General features: G+C 37.8%; 1 protein-coding gene across 1 annotated transcript; it reads left to right on the forward strand.

Annotated features, from left to right (window-relative positions):
- Positions 1-663: 663 nt before the first annotated feature.
- On the forward strand, positions 664-16,989 carry LOC143301215 (ciliogenesis-associated TTC17-interacting protein-like). Its single transcript, XM_076615344.1, has 10 exons — positions 664-818; positions 2,043-2,152; positions 2,673-2,917; positions 3,540-3,626; positions 6,397-6,457; positions 7,634-7,737; positions 8,343-8,467; positions 9,109-9,185; positions 12,006-12,094; positions 13,204-16,989. The coding sequence occupies exons 1-10, from the start codon at positions 787-789 to the stop codon at positions 13,453-13,455; spliced, it is 1,182 nt and encodes a 393-aa protein (XP_076471459.1). The 5' UTR covers positions 664-786; the 3' UTR covers positions 13,456-16,989.
- Positions 16,990-17,826: the final 837 nt, after the last annotated feature.

The raw sequence follows: 17,826 nt of genomic DNA on the forward strand, positions 1-17,826 counted from the left end.
GAGTCGAAAGCCTTTACAAAATCCAGGCTAAGCCAGTGTAGTCACTACACTCAATACCATGTGCATTCTCAGTGAGATCTGTTATTTCCTTGCTATCTTTTATTCTGTGTACATTGACATCGCGGCGTCTGTGACCTTCTGACAGGCGACCACACAACCGGTGACGGATGACATAAGCGCTTGAAAGGTATAATTACTGATGCATCCACCATCGTGACCGTTGACATCCGCTGCCGGATATGTTTGATTGTAAACGTGATCCGATCTAAATCATGCATAAATTTGGTTTTATATCAAGCCACGCATGTGTTCTATAAATTAACAGACAAGTGAACTTCTTGTTGGCTGAAATAGGGTTATTGACTCCAAACAAGCGTTTACTATCTAACTTCTTTTTTCTGTGGCCTATGAATCAAGACCCACGGTTCTAAACGACAGCAAGATTGATGAACCAGATAATGACGCAGCTTATTTGTTTCATGTATGGTCATACATGAAGGCCCTCCTTTATTTCTTACGTAAAAAAAAAAATGTTTAAAACGAAATATATTCTTCTTCCTCCTTTGAAAGTCACCATCAATCTCGCCGCACACACGTTTGTGCGAAGACGGAATGTTTAAGTCCCTTGGTTGACTCTTCCGGAAGTGCTGATTACCATAGAGACTTAGTTCATTCTCGTCAATGGACACTTGAAAATCCTGCGATTTGGTGTCGCGGACTGCAAGCTCCTGTGCTTAAGCTTTGTTTTAGCTGACAAAAGAATTACGGCATACATATTAACTTGCCATGAGTGCTACCAGTGCACCTGTAACAGGAAGGTGAGGGGATTATAGGTTTAAAACTCATTGCATTCGACGATGAAGTTCTTTCAATCATTGTGATAGTCTTGCTATCTGTTGTGTTTACTTTTGTTGTTCAGATCAAGTTTCCTTCAGGTGATTCCACATTCTTTACGAAAACATTATAATTGAATAAATTATAGATTTCATTTGCGAATAAGCGACAGATCTGTTACCACACATAGGGTTGGTTATATCTAGTGTGTTTATTTCAGTGGTTTAATTAATATGTCTTTTCATCATAGATTTTGTAAAACATAAGTTTCATTTTTCTTATCACAGTCACTATCAGTATATCAGCTGACTTTATCATTGGACCGTCTGTGTATTTTTTAAAAATTATCATTTGTTTTGATCAGGGCACTTTCTTTGTAAATGATTAGGAACTTCACATTCTTCTTCTTCTTGGGTGTAGGCAGCCAACATCTACATTAAGACGAATCAGCCGCATTAACGTAAAACACCAATTATTTTACTTGTCTTCACACTATCACAGTTGTGTGTGTGTGTGTGTGTGTGTGTGTGTGTGTGTGTGTGTGCCCCATAGTACTCATGTTAAAGTGATTATTGCAGAGTCTGACAGTACTCTCCTTCAATCAGACGTGCTTAGAATTAATTAACAGCCATGGAGTCAGTTACGAGTACAACACTCTATGGTGGCAGAAGTGCAGAAAAGATGACATCTAGAAATAGCTGGCGATACCACCTTTGATTTCGAAAATTAAGAGCAGTAGGTTTGTTGATGATCGACCTGTGATCTGGTCGCATTTCAGCTGCACTACTGCCTTATCTGGCCAGTGCTGAAATATGACATGGGTGGAAGGGTTTTAAGGGTTTCTTATTGTGAAAGGACAGATATAGAGACTGAAAGGACTGGTCATTTTTATTACTTGAACCTGAATTTTTATTGCTATTTTTTGATAAGTTGTTGTTATAGAATCCAAAAGAAGCTTAACAACATACTCAAGGCATTGACAAGCTAACAGACCACAAAGTGTAAATGAAAATGGGCAACGCAAAAGAGGCAAAATACATTTTTCAGACACATGGAAAACTGTCATTTCTAGTTATAAATTTAAAGGAGTCATGAACAGTATAGTTTCATGTACTATATATATATATATATGCATGTATGTTGTATATTTTATACAATTTTGTTTTTTTCATTTACAGAATCTAGAAATGAATACTTTTCAATTTCAGCCAATCTGGCAGTATAGTGACAAGTGGAGCTGATGCTGTCCAAGCGATTCCAGCCACGGCTGACCTTCCAAAGGCCAGCGAGAAAGCATTAGCCTATGTTCAGTCTTTGGGTAAGTCAGGATTATACATATTTTGTCGTTCCTAATTTTAGTAATATATTGTCAGTGATACTTTGACCAACATGTTTTCCCCCTGTAGATTAGAGGTTAATCCCCTCTGGGAGTACAAGATATTCTTGAGCAGCATCTGTGATTCCTATGTATGTGCATACATTAGTTGCACAGCTTGGGAGTATATGTTCAAGTATTTATCATTTTATGAACAGTTTTTTTTTATTGGAAATATAAATTTGTATATTTCAGGCACCAAGCTATGTAAAAGCAGATGTTGATAATGATACACCAAACCAGACATATTCTTAGGGGTTTGTGGCCATTGGATTTTATGATTAAACTCAGTTTAAATTAAAAACTTTCTGATCATTTATCTTTGAGTAAAGTCCCCTCAACAAAAGTAACTGAAACTCTGTTCACATTGAAGTCAGGTTGTCACAATTTTTTGATAATGTAAATTTGGTACTTCCCTGCATGGAATGAAACTAAAAAAGAGTTATTGTAAATTTTTGTGCAGTGCCAGAAACAGACTTCAAATATGTGATGTTTGATGACAACTTGGTCACGGTGTCAGACACTGGCAAGGAACTGGGTGAGTTCACAGTGACCATTGAGCCGACCAAATTCCGGGGTCAGGAGTGTTTTCTGATCCATGCCAACAGTCATGGTGCCATTGACGGTGTGCCTTGTGGCACCTCGATCACCTGCCATGTCTCCAAAAATATGGAAACTCTGGAGCAGAACCATCATGAATATGTCAAGGTGACCTGTCATATCTCTCTCTGTGTCCCTTTATTGATCTGTATATGTGTACAAGTTTGTGTGTGGTGTGTGTGTATGGCATTGGATACTTTCTTGTAGAAGAAGGAATAATAACCCCTATGTGACCTTATTTGATGCAAGTGTTATGATTCTCGTTTTCTGAAATCCTCCATACCCCAGTAGGGGTGAAAGGTTAATCAAATCTTGAAATCATGTGTGTAAGAGAGAGAGAGAGAGAGAGAGAGAGAGAGAGAGAGAGAGAGAGAGCTCTTTCCTGGTGAAGCAAATGAAGTATTCAGACATATACAGTATGAAACTGTATGATACCATAATGTTTAGCCATAATGTTTAGTGCAGTTTTGTACAGTAAAGTACAAGCAATTTACTGAACCATAGAGCATAGCATCAGTAATAGTATTCCAAACTTGTATCAGAGCACAAACCAAATTCTTCTCATAACACATTGCATCATAATACAGTGCAACTGTTTTGAAAACGGCAAAATGCTATGCAGCATGATAAATTGCAATGTAATGCTAATGCATAACACAGCATGATCAGTCAGTAGAAAAGAGGAGCAAATTAATCAGCTTATTGTTTCAGTACTTTATTGCATTTTCAGCTGGAAAACTGCCCATTGGACAGAAAAACTATCATTATCAGACAGGGGGACAACTATGTCATCAACAGGGTCATCACACAGGGTGAAGTAAGTGCCCTTCTTATACCCTACCTTCTTATTTTTTTCAAAAATCCATTCAAACATACAATAAAGCTTTGATTAAATTTTGGATAACCAGTATCCTTTCGTGACCATTTTTGTGTGTGAAAGTTTTTCCCCCAGATAACATTGATGAAAAGTTTATTATGTACGTCTGTGTGTGTTGTTTTTTTCAATCTAGGTTTATATTGGAATAATGTAATATGATTATTCATATTTCTTTTGATATTTCTTTATGGAAATTAAAGGAAAGCAAGTTATTGATTGATGAACAAGACTTATTGTATGTTGTAACGGAAGTAGTTTTTTGACTTACAAGAAACATGACTTTGTTTTATGTTTTATTGGGATCTAAAATAGATTAGAATTGTGGATTTTAACTCACTCCGGATGATGGAACGCTATAGCGTTCCTGATGTAAAGTAGCGTTCTGGACGACGGAACGCTATAGCGGTTTCGACAATTAAAGATTTTTCCATGTATTCCTCATGCGGTAGCATAACAATCGCAGCTGCAAAGGGCATTGCGAACGTGTCAAGGGTCAAACGGCAAGTTTCTTCATGAGATTTCGTAACAGCACACTCCACAGTGAGCCAGCGAGTGCAGGACCCACACGACGAGCTGATTTGCATATGTATCGAAAATGGTGTCGCAGGCGATACAAGTGGACATTTTTGGAGCAAACTAGATCACGACACTGGCTTTTACTGTTGCTGAAGTGATTGAATTGCTTCAAACTGAAGGTTTCGACAGCAATGAGGATGATGAAGACGTTGAATAAAGTATCTGCAGTGAAGAAAGCTACCAGCAAGAAGGTACTGATAGTGACTCTGCTTCTGAGAGCAGTGAAGAGGGAGGGAGGTGGGTGTTCACATGACATGAGGAGAGGGGTCAGTGGGTCAAGTACAGTGAGTTTCAGTCAGTTACTTTATGTTTTGTATTTTTTGTGATTTTTTTCCTAACCCTAACAAATGGGTCGTCTGTAGGGAAAAGCAAGGGAGATAACTATTCGTCCGGAGTGAGTTAATGGAGATTATGTTGTATGGAAAGCAGAATTTTGTGCATGTGGTGTTATTTATGTATTTATCTATCTTGATTTTTGTTGTTTTCAGTTTTGATTGAATTTTGTATTGACCTATGCAGTTGACAACGTGAGTTTCTGTTCCTGAGTCAGTGATTTTATTACATTATTATTATTATATATTATTATATTATTATCTGTTGTCGCTCTTGCAAGAAACATCCAACTGCTTCTTGGACATTCCAAACTGGATGACTCTAAATAAGTTACAATTGAATGAGGGCAAAACTGAAGCAATGATCATAGGAACTAAACAAAAACTCTCTCCATTACAACTGACACAATCAAACTTGGCAGTACATCCATCCCTTTTTCTAGTTCAGTCAGGAACCTTGGCGTTGTCCTTGACAACACACTGCCCATACAAAAATTTATCAGTCAGACATGTCAATCCTGCTACTGTCAATTGTGGCGCATCAGTTCCATCTGGAAATATCTGTCCATTGACGCAACATCTAGACTTGTTGTTTCTCTCATTCTCTCTTGCCTTGACTTCTCTAACTCTCTATTGTCTGGTTTGCCTGCTTCGTTCATTCAGTCTCTTCAGCGCATACAAAACTCTGCTGCCCGATTCGTCCTCAGAAAGAAAAGATCTGAGCACATCATTCCTCTTTTGCAGCATCTCCACTGGCTCCCTGTCTCACACAGAATAAAGTACAAGATCAGCACTCTATGTTATAAATGTATTCACAAATCTGCCCCTTGCTATCTCTGCGGCTGCCTTCACCTCTACACTTCATCTCGCTCTCTACGATTGGCTTCGGATCCACTCTGTTTACACATACCCAGATTCAGACACTCGAAAGTTGGCCGCCGTTTTTTCTGTCTCTGGACCTTGCAATTGAAATGAACTTCCTCTCACTATGTCAAGTCTCCACACTCAGCTCTTTCAAGTCTGGCTTTAAAACCCACCTCTTCCCAAGATAGCCTCCCTTCCCTGCCTCTTCCTTGTCTTCAGTTTCTCCAGTTTTAGAGTTATGCATGTGTGTGAATGACTGGTGCGAAAGCGCTTTGATTGTCTCTGCACAAGATTCAGCGCTATATAAATACCATTATTATTATTATTGCTGTGTTTTTCTGTGTAGTTGTTATATTTTACATATTACAACCATTGATGTTAGGGCAGCCTAAAAGACAGTCTGACTTTGAAACATCTGAGCAACTAGATGTTTAATTCTTGTGCATTGTTCCCCCTCTCTGCTCTTTGCCCCTGGCTTCTATTCTTCTGAGAAATGGTTATATCCAATAGATCCAAATTTATGATTTGGTTGACTTATGGTAAAGACAGAACTTGGTATGATATAGACAGAACTTATTTCAGGTTAGAAAAAAAGTGAAGCGCTCAAATTTACTGAAGAGTCATTTTCTAGCTTTTGTGTTCATGATTTTAGATAAACGGAACAGTTTTATATTATCTTGAAATGTTAAGTTCTTATGTGAAAAGCTTTTTTTTTCCTCACTAGTTTTTGTGTTGAAAATGTAAGATAAATGAAATTATTGTTATTATTTTATATCATTTTCTTGTAAAATTCATTGAAACTGAGATTCCCTTTATTATATATTGATTTTTGTTAATTTACGTTCCTGTTTTATAAATCTGGCAAAAAATCAAAGTAAACAAAACAACCCGAAACAAAACCGGAAAAAGGGAAAAACACGGTGTGTTTTGTTATTCAGGATGTGCAGCGCACCTCTCGGTCTGTTTCTCATGACACAATGAAAGGGTTTATATCGGAAGGTGAGTACACACCCATCTTGATCTTTTGTTTGGCCTCAGCTTTGATGATAGAGCTGTACTGATAAAGTTGTTGTCATGCTGTTGTCTCTTGGTGTGATATGCATGTATTAGTCTGTACCAAAATATATTGCAACAAGAAATATGGAGATGGTTAAAATACATTGCTGGGATTTTATGGCTTTGATTAGTCTGATCACAGGAGAGATAAATGAAACAAAACACAGTGAGAAAAGCAATGGAAAAAATACCCAGGAATACAGGATACAGTAATAATTCTATTACTGCTGTCAGACATAATATTACATAGTGCAAGATGTCTTTGATTGTGGTAAAGTAGTCATGTCTGGTCAGATCATGTTTTAGGGATGGGTGAATGACAGTCACCCAGCCCTTGATTCATGAAACTGGTTACGAAAAAAATCTGCACCATTCAGTATTCTTGATATTATAATTCTGACCATTTTCAAGGAAACATCTTCAAACAGTAGGGGGTGAAATAAGCATTTCAAGAATGAGGACTGGCTGCATGTTCTACAAATAGTAATGCATCTCTAGGATTTACTGCTGTGATTCATGTTTTACAAATGGTAGTGTCTTTCCACCATGTGATTTGATGCTGTGTTTCATGTTTTACAAATGGTAGTGTCTTTCCACCATGTGATTTGATGCTGTGTTTCATGTTTTACAATATTAATGGCAGTGCATCCACATGACTTGAGGCTATGTTTTGTGTTTTACAAATGGCAGAGCATCCACACGATTTGATGCTGTGTTTTTGTGTTTTACAAATGGCAGAGCATCCACACGATTTGATGCTGTGTTTTGTGTTTTACAAATGGCAGAGCATCCACACGATTTGATGCTGTGTTTTGTGTTTTACAAATGGCAGAGCATCCACACGATTTGATGCTGTGTTTTGTGTTTTACAAATGGCAGAGCATCCACACGATTTGATGCTGTGTTTTGTGTTTTACAAATGGTAGTGCCGCTGCAGCATTTCATATTATGTTTCATGTTACACTAATGTTAGTGCATTCACATGATTTGATGCTGTGTTTCATGTTTTACAAATGATGGTGCCCACAGTATTGATGTTGTTCGATGTTTTGAAATGTACTGAAAGAAAAAGATCTTCTCTGTCTTTGTGACTGAGTTGTGTTGTGTGACTGTTGCCAGGTTCCAACTTACTGCTTCACAGAATCTTCATTGGCAAAGGTCTGCCTGAAGAGCTACACTTCATTTCATTTGACTCCGAGACAAACCTTTGTCCTGCCATTTATGTATGTCTTCTGTGTGTGTGTGTGTGTGTGTGTGTGTGTGCGTGCGTGTGTTTCTGTGTGTGTGTGCCTGTGTGTGTGTGTGCTTGCATGCATATATCATCATGTGTGTGTGTGCGTGTGTGTGTGCAAGATAGATTGAAATAGATTGAAATTGTAAGCTTGTGTGTATGAATGTTTATGGTGGAGTGTTTTAGTTTGTGGAGTGATGTGGAATGGTGTGCTGTCTTGCGGTTTGGTGTGTGAGGAAGTGTTTGAGAGAAAGATAAAATGTTGCAGAAATAAAGCACATACCAGCTGTTTGTCATATGTGACTTATCAGATGCATCATTATGTAAATGTTGCAAAAATAAATCAGATGTTTTTTCAAGTAACTAAGACACTTTTCCTAATGAGCATGACATCTGTCAAGACTACACATCTGGATTTTGTTTAAAAGCTGAGATAGCAAGCTGTTTGTTAAACAAGTAAGAAAATAATCATTTCCCAAATACTGATCCTCCTTGGTTCCACTGAGTGATTATGTAATTCAGTATTGGTATTTGGTATTATTTTTTTTTAATTCATGTGTATCTTTAACATGTCTTTTTGCTGAAACCTGTTTCCAGAGGTCATTGGAAGAACGCACACAGACAATAGAAGGTGTCGAACTGCGTGTCTTTGGTGTGGAGAGAACAATCAACTCCAACGTAGATTTACCTACCACATGGCAGTCCTATTTTCTCAATGATGGGTAGGTTTGCATTGCACAGACAATCTGAAACCAGTAGAATAAAAACAATTCAATATTTGTTTTTTAACTCACAGGTGTTCATAAAATAAATCTATGCTGTTTTATGTGTGCACACATGTACAAGTGCAAGTATACACACTGCGAAGAGAAACCAAAGTGGGTAAGATGCCAGATACCAGTAAAACCTATCTAGTAATTTTCATTGGGAAGGCACTGCCCCTGGGCCAAAGTGATAAATCATAATAAATGTTTCAGCAACGCTTTATTTGAAAATTAATAAATATTTTCTCAGAACTAGTCATAAGCTGTGCTTAATGCTTTATACACTGGTCAAGAAGCAAGCAAGCAAGCAAAGAAGGATGAAGGTGGATAGGGAGGAGCAGCAGGTGAAGAACGCAAGACAGTTCATTTCAACATGACACATGTCGCAAAGAAAAAAGACCACAAAAACAAACACTCAAGCAAATGATACAGTGGACACTAACTTGTATGGTTTTTTTTTCTGTGACAAACTTTCCCCAACTGACACTTTATTCTTGTACTTGTGGACAGCTGGACTAAATGTACTTGAAAAAGAATTGTTTCGTGGAATTACAAATTTGTGTTGTACATGTCTTTCCCAACTGTTTTCTTGTGTGCAGGCATTTGTCAAACAGAGTGCAGGTTGGGTCCCCAGTGACCATGAAACTCCAGCGGATACCCACCATGATAGAGAGAGGTGAGCAGTCACTCCAGTTCTTGCCTTCTAGGATTATGGTGAATGCATTGCTTAGACAAAAAGGGTATATGTATACATTGATGTATGTGGGTGCCCATTCTTGTTTTTTTCTCACAGACACAAACCGCATCCATACATGTGGGCATGTGCATACATGTACAGACACACATTGTAACAACGTCTGTTCTCACCTACACAGTGAAAAGACTAAAAGAACGAATGAACACACACACACACACTGTCTCTCTCTCTCTCTTACTGGTATGCCCATATATATGTACATACACAATCAGTAATCTATCTTTCATTAAAATGATATTTAAATGTTGCTGGTTTTTACAGATATTATACTCATTTTGTGCATGTGCATATAAGTACATGCAGTGTTTGTGAGTGTGTGTGTGCATCTGTGCACACATACTCTTTTTCTCCTTTTTTTTTCAACAGGAAGACTTTGGAGATCCTGTGGGTTATTCTGGAGACGTCTTTCAGCCTTAGTAATTGAATAATTTATCATTTTGATTGATTGGTGGTTTGTTTTTGTTTTTTTGTCTTTAGTTTGTTTGAGATGTTCCTTTTGTTAAAATTCAGTTTCTCATTATAATCATTTTCTCAGTCTGTTGGATACTTTATTTCAATCGCTGATTGAAGAAACAAATTGACTGACACATAAATGTGAGAGAGAATGAGAGAGATGTGTGTGTGCAGACATGCATGTATGCGTGCATGCATGAGTGCGTGCTTGTGTGTGCATATGTGTGTGTGTGTGTGTGTGTGTGTGTGTGTGTGTGTGCTCATATGCATGCAATTTTTTGTGTATGTGAAAGAGAGAGAGAGAACTTCTGAAGTTTCTTTGCCATTTTAATGGGGACATTTGACAACAGGGCCCAGCACATATATATATTGCAACTGAATCATACTTAGGGCATAGTTTTCTCTGGGTATGGGTTTGGAATCAGTCTTTGATGCATACAAAATTGGAATACCAGAATGATTCGGCAGCAAGCTGGTGACTTGCCTTTTTGATTTTTTTCAGAAAGTTGGTGAGGCCGAAATGCCTCTTACAAAACAGTAACTGCAGCTTCAGACTTTGAAAATTATAATTGTTTAGAAATGACCATGTTTTTTGTGCTCATCACATCAGTCATGTGGTCTTTGCACAGGAAACATTGGCACGCATTAAACACTGCACACACACACACACACACACACACACACACACACACACTCTGTCTCTCTCTGTCTCTCACATACACACATACGCACCATTGTACATACCAAAGAATGCAGTGGACAAAGAACAAAATAAGTTTCAAATGTTGGGAGATGTGGGGTGGCCATTGGGGAAGGAAGAATGGGGTGTTTTTCCCTGATCCATTTATTCTGAAAACAACCTATTGATTTTATGGTGAAAAGATCAAATGACACAGACATTACACGGTGGTTTCTCTGAAGACCTTGTTTCGTGATGGCCCTCTGTGGGTGCTGATGGACTTCTCGAAAGAAGTGAACATTTTTAATCAGATTTGAAGGTTTAAAACTATGGAAGGTTTTTTAAGCTTTGAGTGGAAAGCTTCAAGTGGTGACTTGGTTTTATTGGTTTTTAAAAAAAAAAAAAAAATTTTTTTTACCCTTGTTGTAGGTATAAACGTGGCGATAGCCTTGAGATGGCCATAGTGGTTGGCGAGGCTCTAAGCACCACAATTTGATTTGATTTGATCCTCCCTAAACCTTTGAAAAAAAAGAAGAAAAAAAAGAACTGGCACATTTGTGAAATTTATGCCTCATCAGACTTGTAACAATTTAGCATATTTTTTGGGGGAGGATGGGGGGGTGGGGGGGGAGTGGGTTATGAGAATTGAAAACTTGGGTGCATGATAAATCAGTGAAAGAGTTAAGATTTTGTAGGAAGACGTGTTTCTCAAGAAGATGAATTGATTGTTGCATGCATGGTTGTACATGGAAATGTGAATGTTGTGAAATAATCATTTTGTTCATGGAGGATTCTACACTGTGATATTGTTTATTTGCTTTGCAGATAGTGTCCTTGTATTTGTGTTTGTTGCCTTTCTGATGTACATTTCATCATTCTCATCATGAAGCTGATCAGATTGTGCTTAATTGTGTTAAGTGGACACTTCTTTTTTCATCTGTATAATCAGTTATGAAAGGTTTGATGGATGCTTGCTTTTGTTCATTTCTGTTTTTGTTTTATTGATAAGAAGTTTAAATTGTGTTGACATTACAGTAAGAATTGTTGAGTTCATTCATTTTCAGTTTGCAGCATTTTATAGGATTTTCAATTTTGTAAAATGTTTGGTCATGTGCACTGGATTTTTTTCTGTTTTTATTATATAGTTTTAATTTTTTGAAGATATTATTATTTTAGATAATTGAAGCAAACATGTATGATCAGTTATGGTGCAGTCACTGTTTATTGAAATTCATATGATATTGTTATTATGGGTTCTTTGAAAATGCACACTTGTATATGTTGACAGATTTCCCTTTATGGAAAAGAAATTGACTTTATTTATGGCGTTGTCATCATACTTTTCACCTCCAGATATCATTTAGATAGTATTGATCTAAATTGCTACAAAAGAAAAAGACCAGAATAATGGTTATGAAAAGGAAGAAATGGGTTTGCAGTCATTAGCAAGCTATCGTGAGCATGGTCTCTGAATTTTTGACAGGACAAGATATTTAGACTGGATTAGCACACAAAAACATCCCCCCCCCCCACTCCCCACCCCGTGGAGTTTATTTCAGTTAAATACCTCAGCTAAAAGATATTAACATTATATGTTGTGTTGTCAGATGAGGAGCCGCCTAAGCCGGTGTTTGAAAAAAAGGAATTGAACTGGGAAGAGGACATGCAGATGTACTCCAAGTTCCTGGACAGAAAGGTGAGCCTGTGTGCTATGTGTTATATCAAAGCGTAATTCAGTTATTTTTACATTAAAGCTTTTGCCTTGATAAGTGACTGTTTTGAATTGAGAAATAACATATTGTTCATGGCCCAACAATACAATGGAAAAAAATGCCATGGGGAAACAAATGAAATATATAATTTTCTTTTGTGCCTCTTGTGGAATCACTCATTTCTATGGTGTTATATGGTGGGAAAGAGTTTTACTGCCAAAAAGCCTGTCTTTCAATAGAAATTGACCGTGATAATCTAAAATCTATGAACTGTTATCGCCAGAGTGTAGCCATGGTTTTATAATTCTGATCTGACAGTTGTTTTTACTGTTTGCACAATAGAAAATGTTAGTGAGAGTACTGTGCTGGAAAAATGTGAGGGAAAAAGAAAAAGCTAACCAACTGTTGACATGTAATTTGGTGGATAATGTAGGTTCACTGAGCTGTTGTGAGAAATCATTCTGAATCAAGTGTTGGGTTATTAAATGAATGGCATTTAACCTCACTTCTTGCCATGTTCAGTCAGACTGCATTTTGTTGTTTTAATTTTGATCACTTTTTGCAACATATACCTTTCTTTCCTTTGCTTTCTTCACCTAGAGATCCCATGGTTCCCTTTCACTTGTGCTTTTTCAGCCCTAATTTTCTGTCATTTTCAACCATGGTTTCCTTGGACTGAGCTCAGTCACAATAGTTAGTATTTCCACCATATTCAGTATGATGTTTATTTTCAGAACCTGAAATACACACCCATCTGATTGACTGTGTTAATTAAAGCTTTTGGTGGGCAGGTGGAAATGCTCAATCCACTTGTTCAATGGGCAGCCAAGTTGTATCCATGACTGATCATACTTTCCCCCTCCTCTTCATTTTGACATCTCCACCCTCCCTCTGGTCTTTCTTTTCCCGTAATACATATTACTTGCATAATGAATTGTTGGAGTACTGGCAGTGACTTTTATCAACCATTTCATTACTTAAAGAGGGCAAGAAATTAGGGGCAGCCAGTAAATTTTTCTGTTTGCTTGTCCCAGGACACTGGGAAGTTCTAGCCCCAGTCATTGCTTTGTGTTTGTTGTGCTGCATGTTGCAGGAAGAGCTGAAGAATGACCACACAGTGTACATGCGCCATCACCCGGAGCTGAAGGCTCTCCTTGCAGACTTCCTGCAGTTCCTGCTGCTGAGAAAGCCAGACGATGTCATTGCGTTTGCTGCAGAATACTTTGCTGCCTTCTCCACCACCATGCCTGCTTCCACCCCATACCTGGCCTCTGCCAACGCGACCCCCTTCCCCAACAGCCGTACCAACACGCAGATAGACTCGTTAAGGGCGCCCACACGCTAGGCGCTGCAGCGGTCACAGGTTGTGAACGGCTCTCTTGTTGGTGTCATTGATTTTTATGTGTGTTTCACTGCTGGCAGTTTATTGGTATGTATAAGTCTGTGTCTGTTTTAAAGGTATTGGCATGGACACATTGATGTCATCTTTTTCAGTGTCAGATCTGATAGCTAGTTTTCTTTGTTTTTTGATAGTGGGATTGGTGGGAGAGTGCTGGGATAAAAAAAAAAAAAAAGAGTTGGAAACTGACATCAAGTGTATGTGCTAGTTGGTGACTGATAGGGATGGGCACGACTTCAATGTAATCAGTTATTGAACACATGCTATGAACATGACTTGTATGTGATCAGTTCTTGATCACTTGCTTTCATACATAAATAAACCAAAGGTTTTGAATAACAGAATCTATGACTGATACATCACTGATTCAGCATACCCCTGTAAAGCTAAATGTGAATGAATTTCTTTGTTAAACCATTGGCAGGTCAGTTCCAGCTGCTTTTCTGTTGTCATAACTCTTCCCTGTCAACTTACGGACTGGCTGACTGACTTACTGCCCATAATGCCATCTGGCATGTGGGGCAACTGGCAGCAATGAAGATCTGCCATTCTTGTCTGTTTTGGCCCAATCTCTAAATGGTACCCAAGGTGTGCTTCAGGCTCTGGAGTTTATCTGTTCTGTGCTGTGACAAGTGTTCTTTGGCCTTCTTCTCTTGCGCCTACCTTCTGGTGTCCAGTGAAGGGCTGTCCAGTTGATGTTTCCGTGTCCACTCATTCTTTCTTATCCAGCAACAGACACAGCCACCCCACTCTCCAACAAGTGAACTCCTTTTCACCTTTCCATCATGTATCCCTGTTCCTCTGTTCTTGCGTGTTTTGAGAGACCTGCCCTCACACCTGTCTATAGCGTTTGTTGTGATAGGCTTTGGCTGGTAAAAACTGGTGGAGTGAGGCAGACAAATCCGCATCAGAAAACTAAAGGTCTTGTCAGTACGGACAGGTAATTCTTCCTCAGTCATAACATCAAATGACTAGGTCACATTGTGCACTGAGCCCTCACACAGCCAGCTGTTTCAGCAGCAGCAGCAGCTTCTAGAGCCAGCTGGGTTTTTTTGTTGTTGTTTTTCTCACCAGCAGGACACATCAGCTGCCTTGTAAGACCACTCTCCAGATAAATGATGAGGAACAAAGGCAGACAAGCCTTGTCATGCAATGAAACTATTTCATTCTTGCTATCTGGCAAGTTAAGTTTCAGTTTGATTCTTAAGGAGGCGTCACTGCGTTTGGACAAATCCACATATGCTACACCACATCTGCTAGGCAGATGCCTGACAGCAGCATAACACAACGCATTTGTCAGGCCTTGAGTGTATGCTTATATATTTGTGGACCTATCAGAGTAGATTTTATTTTACATAATTTTGCCAGAGGACAACACTTGTTGCCATGGGTTCTTTTTGAATGCACCAAGTGCATGCTGCACATGGAATCTCAGTTTATCGTCTCATCCAAAATACTCGTTCTTTCTTGCAAACAAGAGGTCAAAAAACAACGCTTAGACTATTTGGTGCATACATACAGTGCTGGCACTTTTCAAGGCTGCTGCTGAAATGTCACGTAAGTGCCAAAAGGGTGAAGGAAGACATTGCATTTGGACATAAGAAAACTTGAAGACTGGGGAAGATGGTTTCCAGAGGAATGACATGGTCTTTTCCCCACCATATATTTTACAGGTGACTTGGAAAAAAAATCCTGTTCCAACATTAGTTTCATTTTGGGATGTGTTCCATGTTATCAGTTGACCTTGATCTTATTTTCCTTAGTTTAAATGCGCAGAATATGTGGGATCAGTTCACTTCTGTATGCTGGTAAAACTTCAGCAACTCAGGATATGGGCACAAAGATATGACTCATTATGTGCAGTTACTATATGTTGCAATGCAATTATTACATGTTGAAATCATACTGGGTAATAGCATATTCAGCTACATTATGCTAAATAGATATTCAGAAATTGTAAGACCTGTTACATTGATGGAGAAACAGTTTTACTCCTAGTTCACTTTTAAGCCTGAAAAATGTACAGAATAACACTGTTTTGTTATGGCTCTGTAGAATAACGAACGACAGAGATTGGAATGTTAAGTTGCAGAGTAAAAGAAGGGAGATGGCAAGTTTGATTACTTTGTTGTTGTCTTCATTTTCAAAACTGCAGTGGAAGGGAAGCAATCAAACTTTTTTTTTTTTTTATGTACAGTGCAATTCATGGCAGATCTGAGAATTGTGATAGTGCTGTGCCAAATGTGTGTTAAAATGTAGGCAATCGCTAACAAAAATCAAGTGTTTTAAGATTCTCTTAAAGTTGGTTTTTTTTTTAATGTTCAGCAGTGATCCCAGTCCAAATCAAGTGTTGTGATGATCAGTTTTACATTGCGACTGTTTTTAGTGATGTTTTATCAATGTGCGGACAAACAATGAAGGACTGTGTTATGTAGATATGGTATATTTGTGTACTTGTGGCTTTAATTGCATGATTTAACATTTAACATCTCCTTGGCCTAGTTGCTCTGAAATCATTTTGTGAGCTGTTCTTCGTTGATTTTTTAAAATATTATAATGAACGAACTAATTGTATAGAATGGAAATACTATATATTTATATAATTGAAAATGTTTTTATTTCCTTTTACTTTTTGAATAGTATCCTGAATGGAAGTGGTGATTAGTGTAAAGGTCTGTTTTTTGTTCAGGTAGTTGGTCTCCATGTTCATAAATAACTTGTACATATAAATATCTTACAGGATGGTTTGCTCTTGAATTCTCATGTTACTGTATTCTCAGAAGATACAGTTTTGTACTGGAAAAATTCACTTTCATTGAGAATGTGTTTTTTTTTTTTTTTGCTTATACAAGAACAAAGGTATAATAGGCATATTGAAAGAAAATGAGTATGCTTTTTGTTTTAATAAAGTGCTTTTTTTTAACAACAACTTGTATTTTTCTTTTATTTAATTGATTATGTACTTGTTTAGTTTTCAGTCATTTATATTGCACTTACGTTGTAGGAACAAAGATGGAAGTATTGAAGATATAACTGCTGAACATAATGCATTTTAAGAAACTCAACTTGGTGTTTGTGTGTTGCAAGTCAGATTCAGAGTATTGACTATTCATCTCAAGGTGTATGACTAACTTTATCTGACTGAAGACATCAGATGATGAATGGATGGATGGCAGATGTAAATTGCAGGTTGTGCTCTTTTGTCTCCTTTACTTGTTTTCCAGGGTCAGTCACGCTCATGTGTGATGGAAAATCAAAGAAATGACTCAATCAAATTCACAGTGAAAATAGAGTAGTTGCAGACAATGGAAACTGTATTTATAGATTTTTTTCCGAAAATAAAAGACGAAAAAATTGTATGCTGAGGTTAGCATATTTGGGGGGAAAATATGATATTGTTATGTTTACTTGTAGTATAACTCAACTCTGTCCCATACTTTTCAATAAGTTAAAAAATAAATATCAGAATATGGGAGAACAGTACAAGTGTGTTTTGTGTTTTTTTTGTGTTCTCTGTCTCTCTGATTGTTTGTTTCTCTGCCTGCAATTCACTCTTTATCTCTCACATAACATGTGAAGTGGTTAGGAAATAGCTTGTCTTTCCACATGATTCTTTTGAAGTGCTCAAAATCACTCTCAGTGTCCCCAGTCACTTTTAATGTCATCTTTAATTTTGGCAACCAGACTTCCCATGATGTCAACACCTATGCCTTTCTCTGTCCAACCATTCTTTTTCAGCTTTTCATGTAATCAGCACACTGATCTGGCCATATTTTGGATTGATTCATCACCTGTCAATCTGTTCTAATGCTGTCATTGATGTGAACATTTCCCTGACCATTCTGTTCAGCACTTCAAAACTTTCAAAAGATTTGGCACTTGTTGTAATAGCCTAAAATCCATTAATGTTCATATTTTCTCTTCTCAAGCTGCTAAATGTCCATCCCAAATTTCCTAAAACAAAAGAAGCCAAAGGAAACAGGCAACACCACCAGTAAATAACAGATATGGACTAGGCATCAATGTAGGTTGCACAGATTATATAATGAAAAGGACAACAATGTGAATAAATAAATTGCCAAAACATTTTACACATACATCTAGCTCCCACAGCAGAACAAATGTAGAATCACAATCACTGGAAGGGGCAAAAATCAGTGGGCTTAGAAGAAAGATCCCAGTCCCTTTTCCACTGGACTTTGAATGGTGATCTGGATGCTGAGTGTCTCATTTTGGATGAGATGACAAGCAGAAGTCCCATGCACTGTATGTGTTCAGTGCACGTAGTGGAACTAATGGCAATGAGAAAACTACCCC

This window comes from Babylonia areolata, chromosome 2 (assembly GCF_041734735.1).
Source record: "Babylonia areolata isolate BAREFJ2019XMU chromosome 2, ASM4173473v1, whole genome shotgun sequence".
NCBI lineage: Eukaryota > Metazoa > Mollusca > Gastropoda > Neogastropoda > Buccinidae > Babylonia > Babylonia areolata.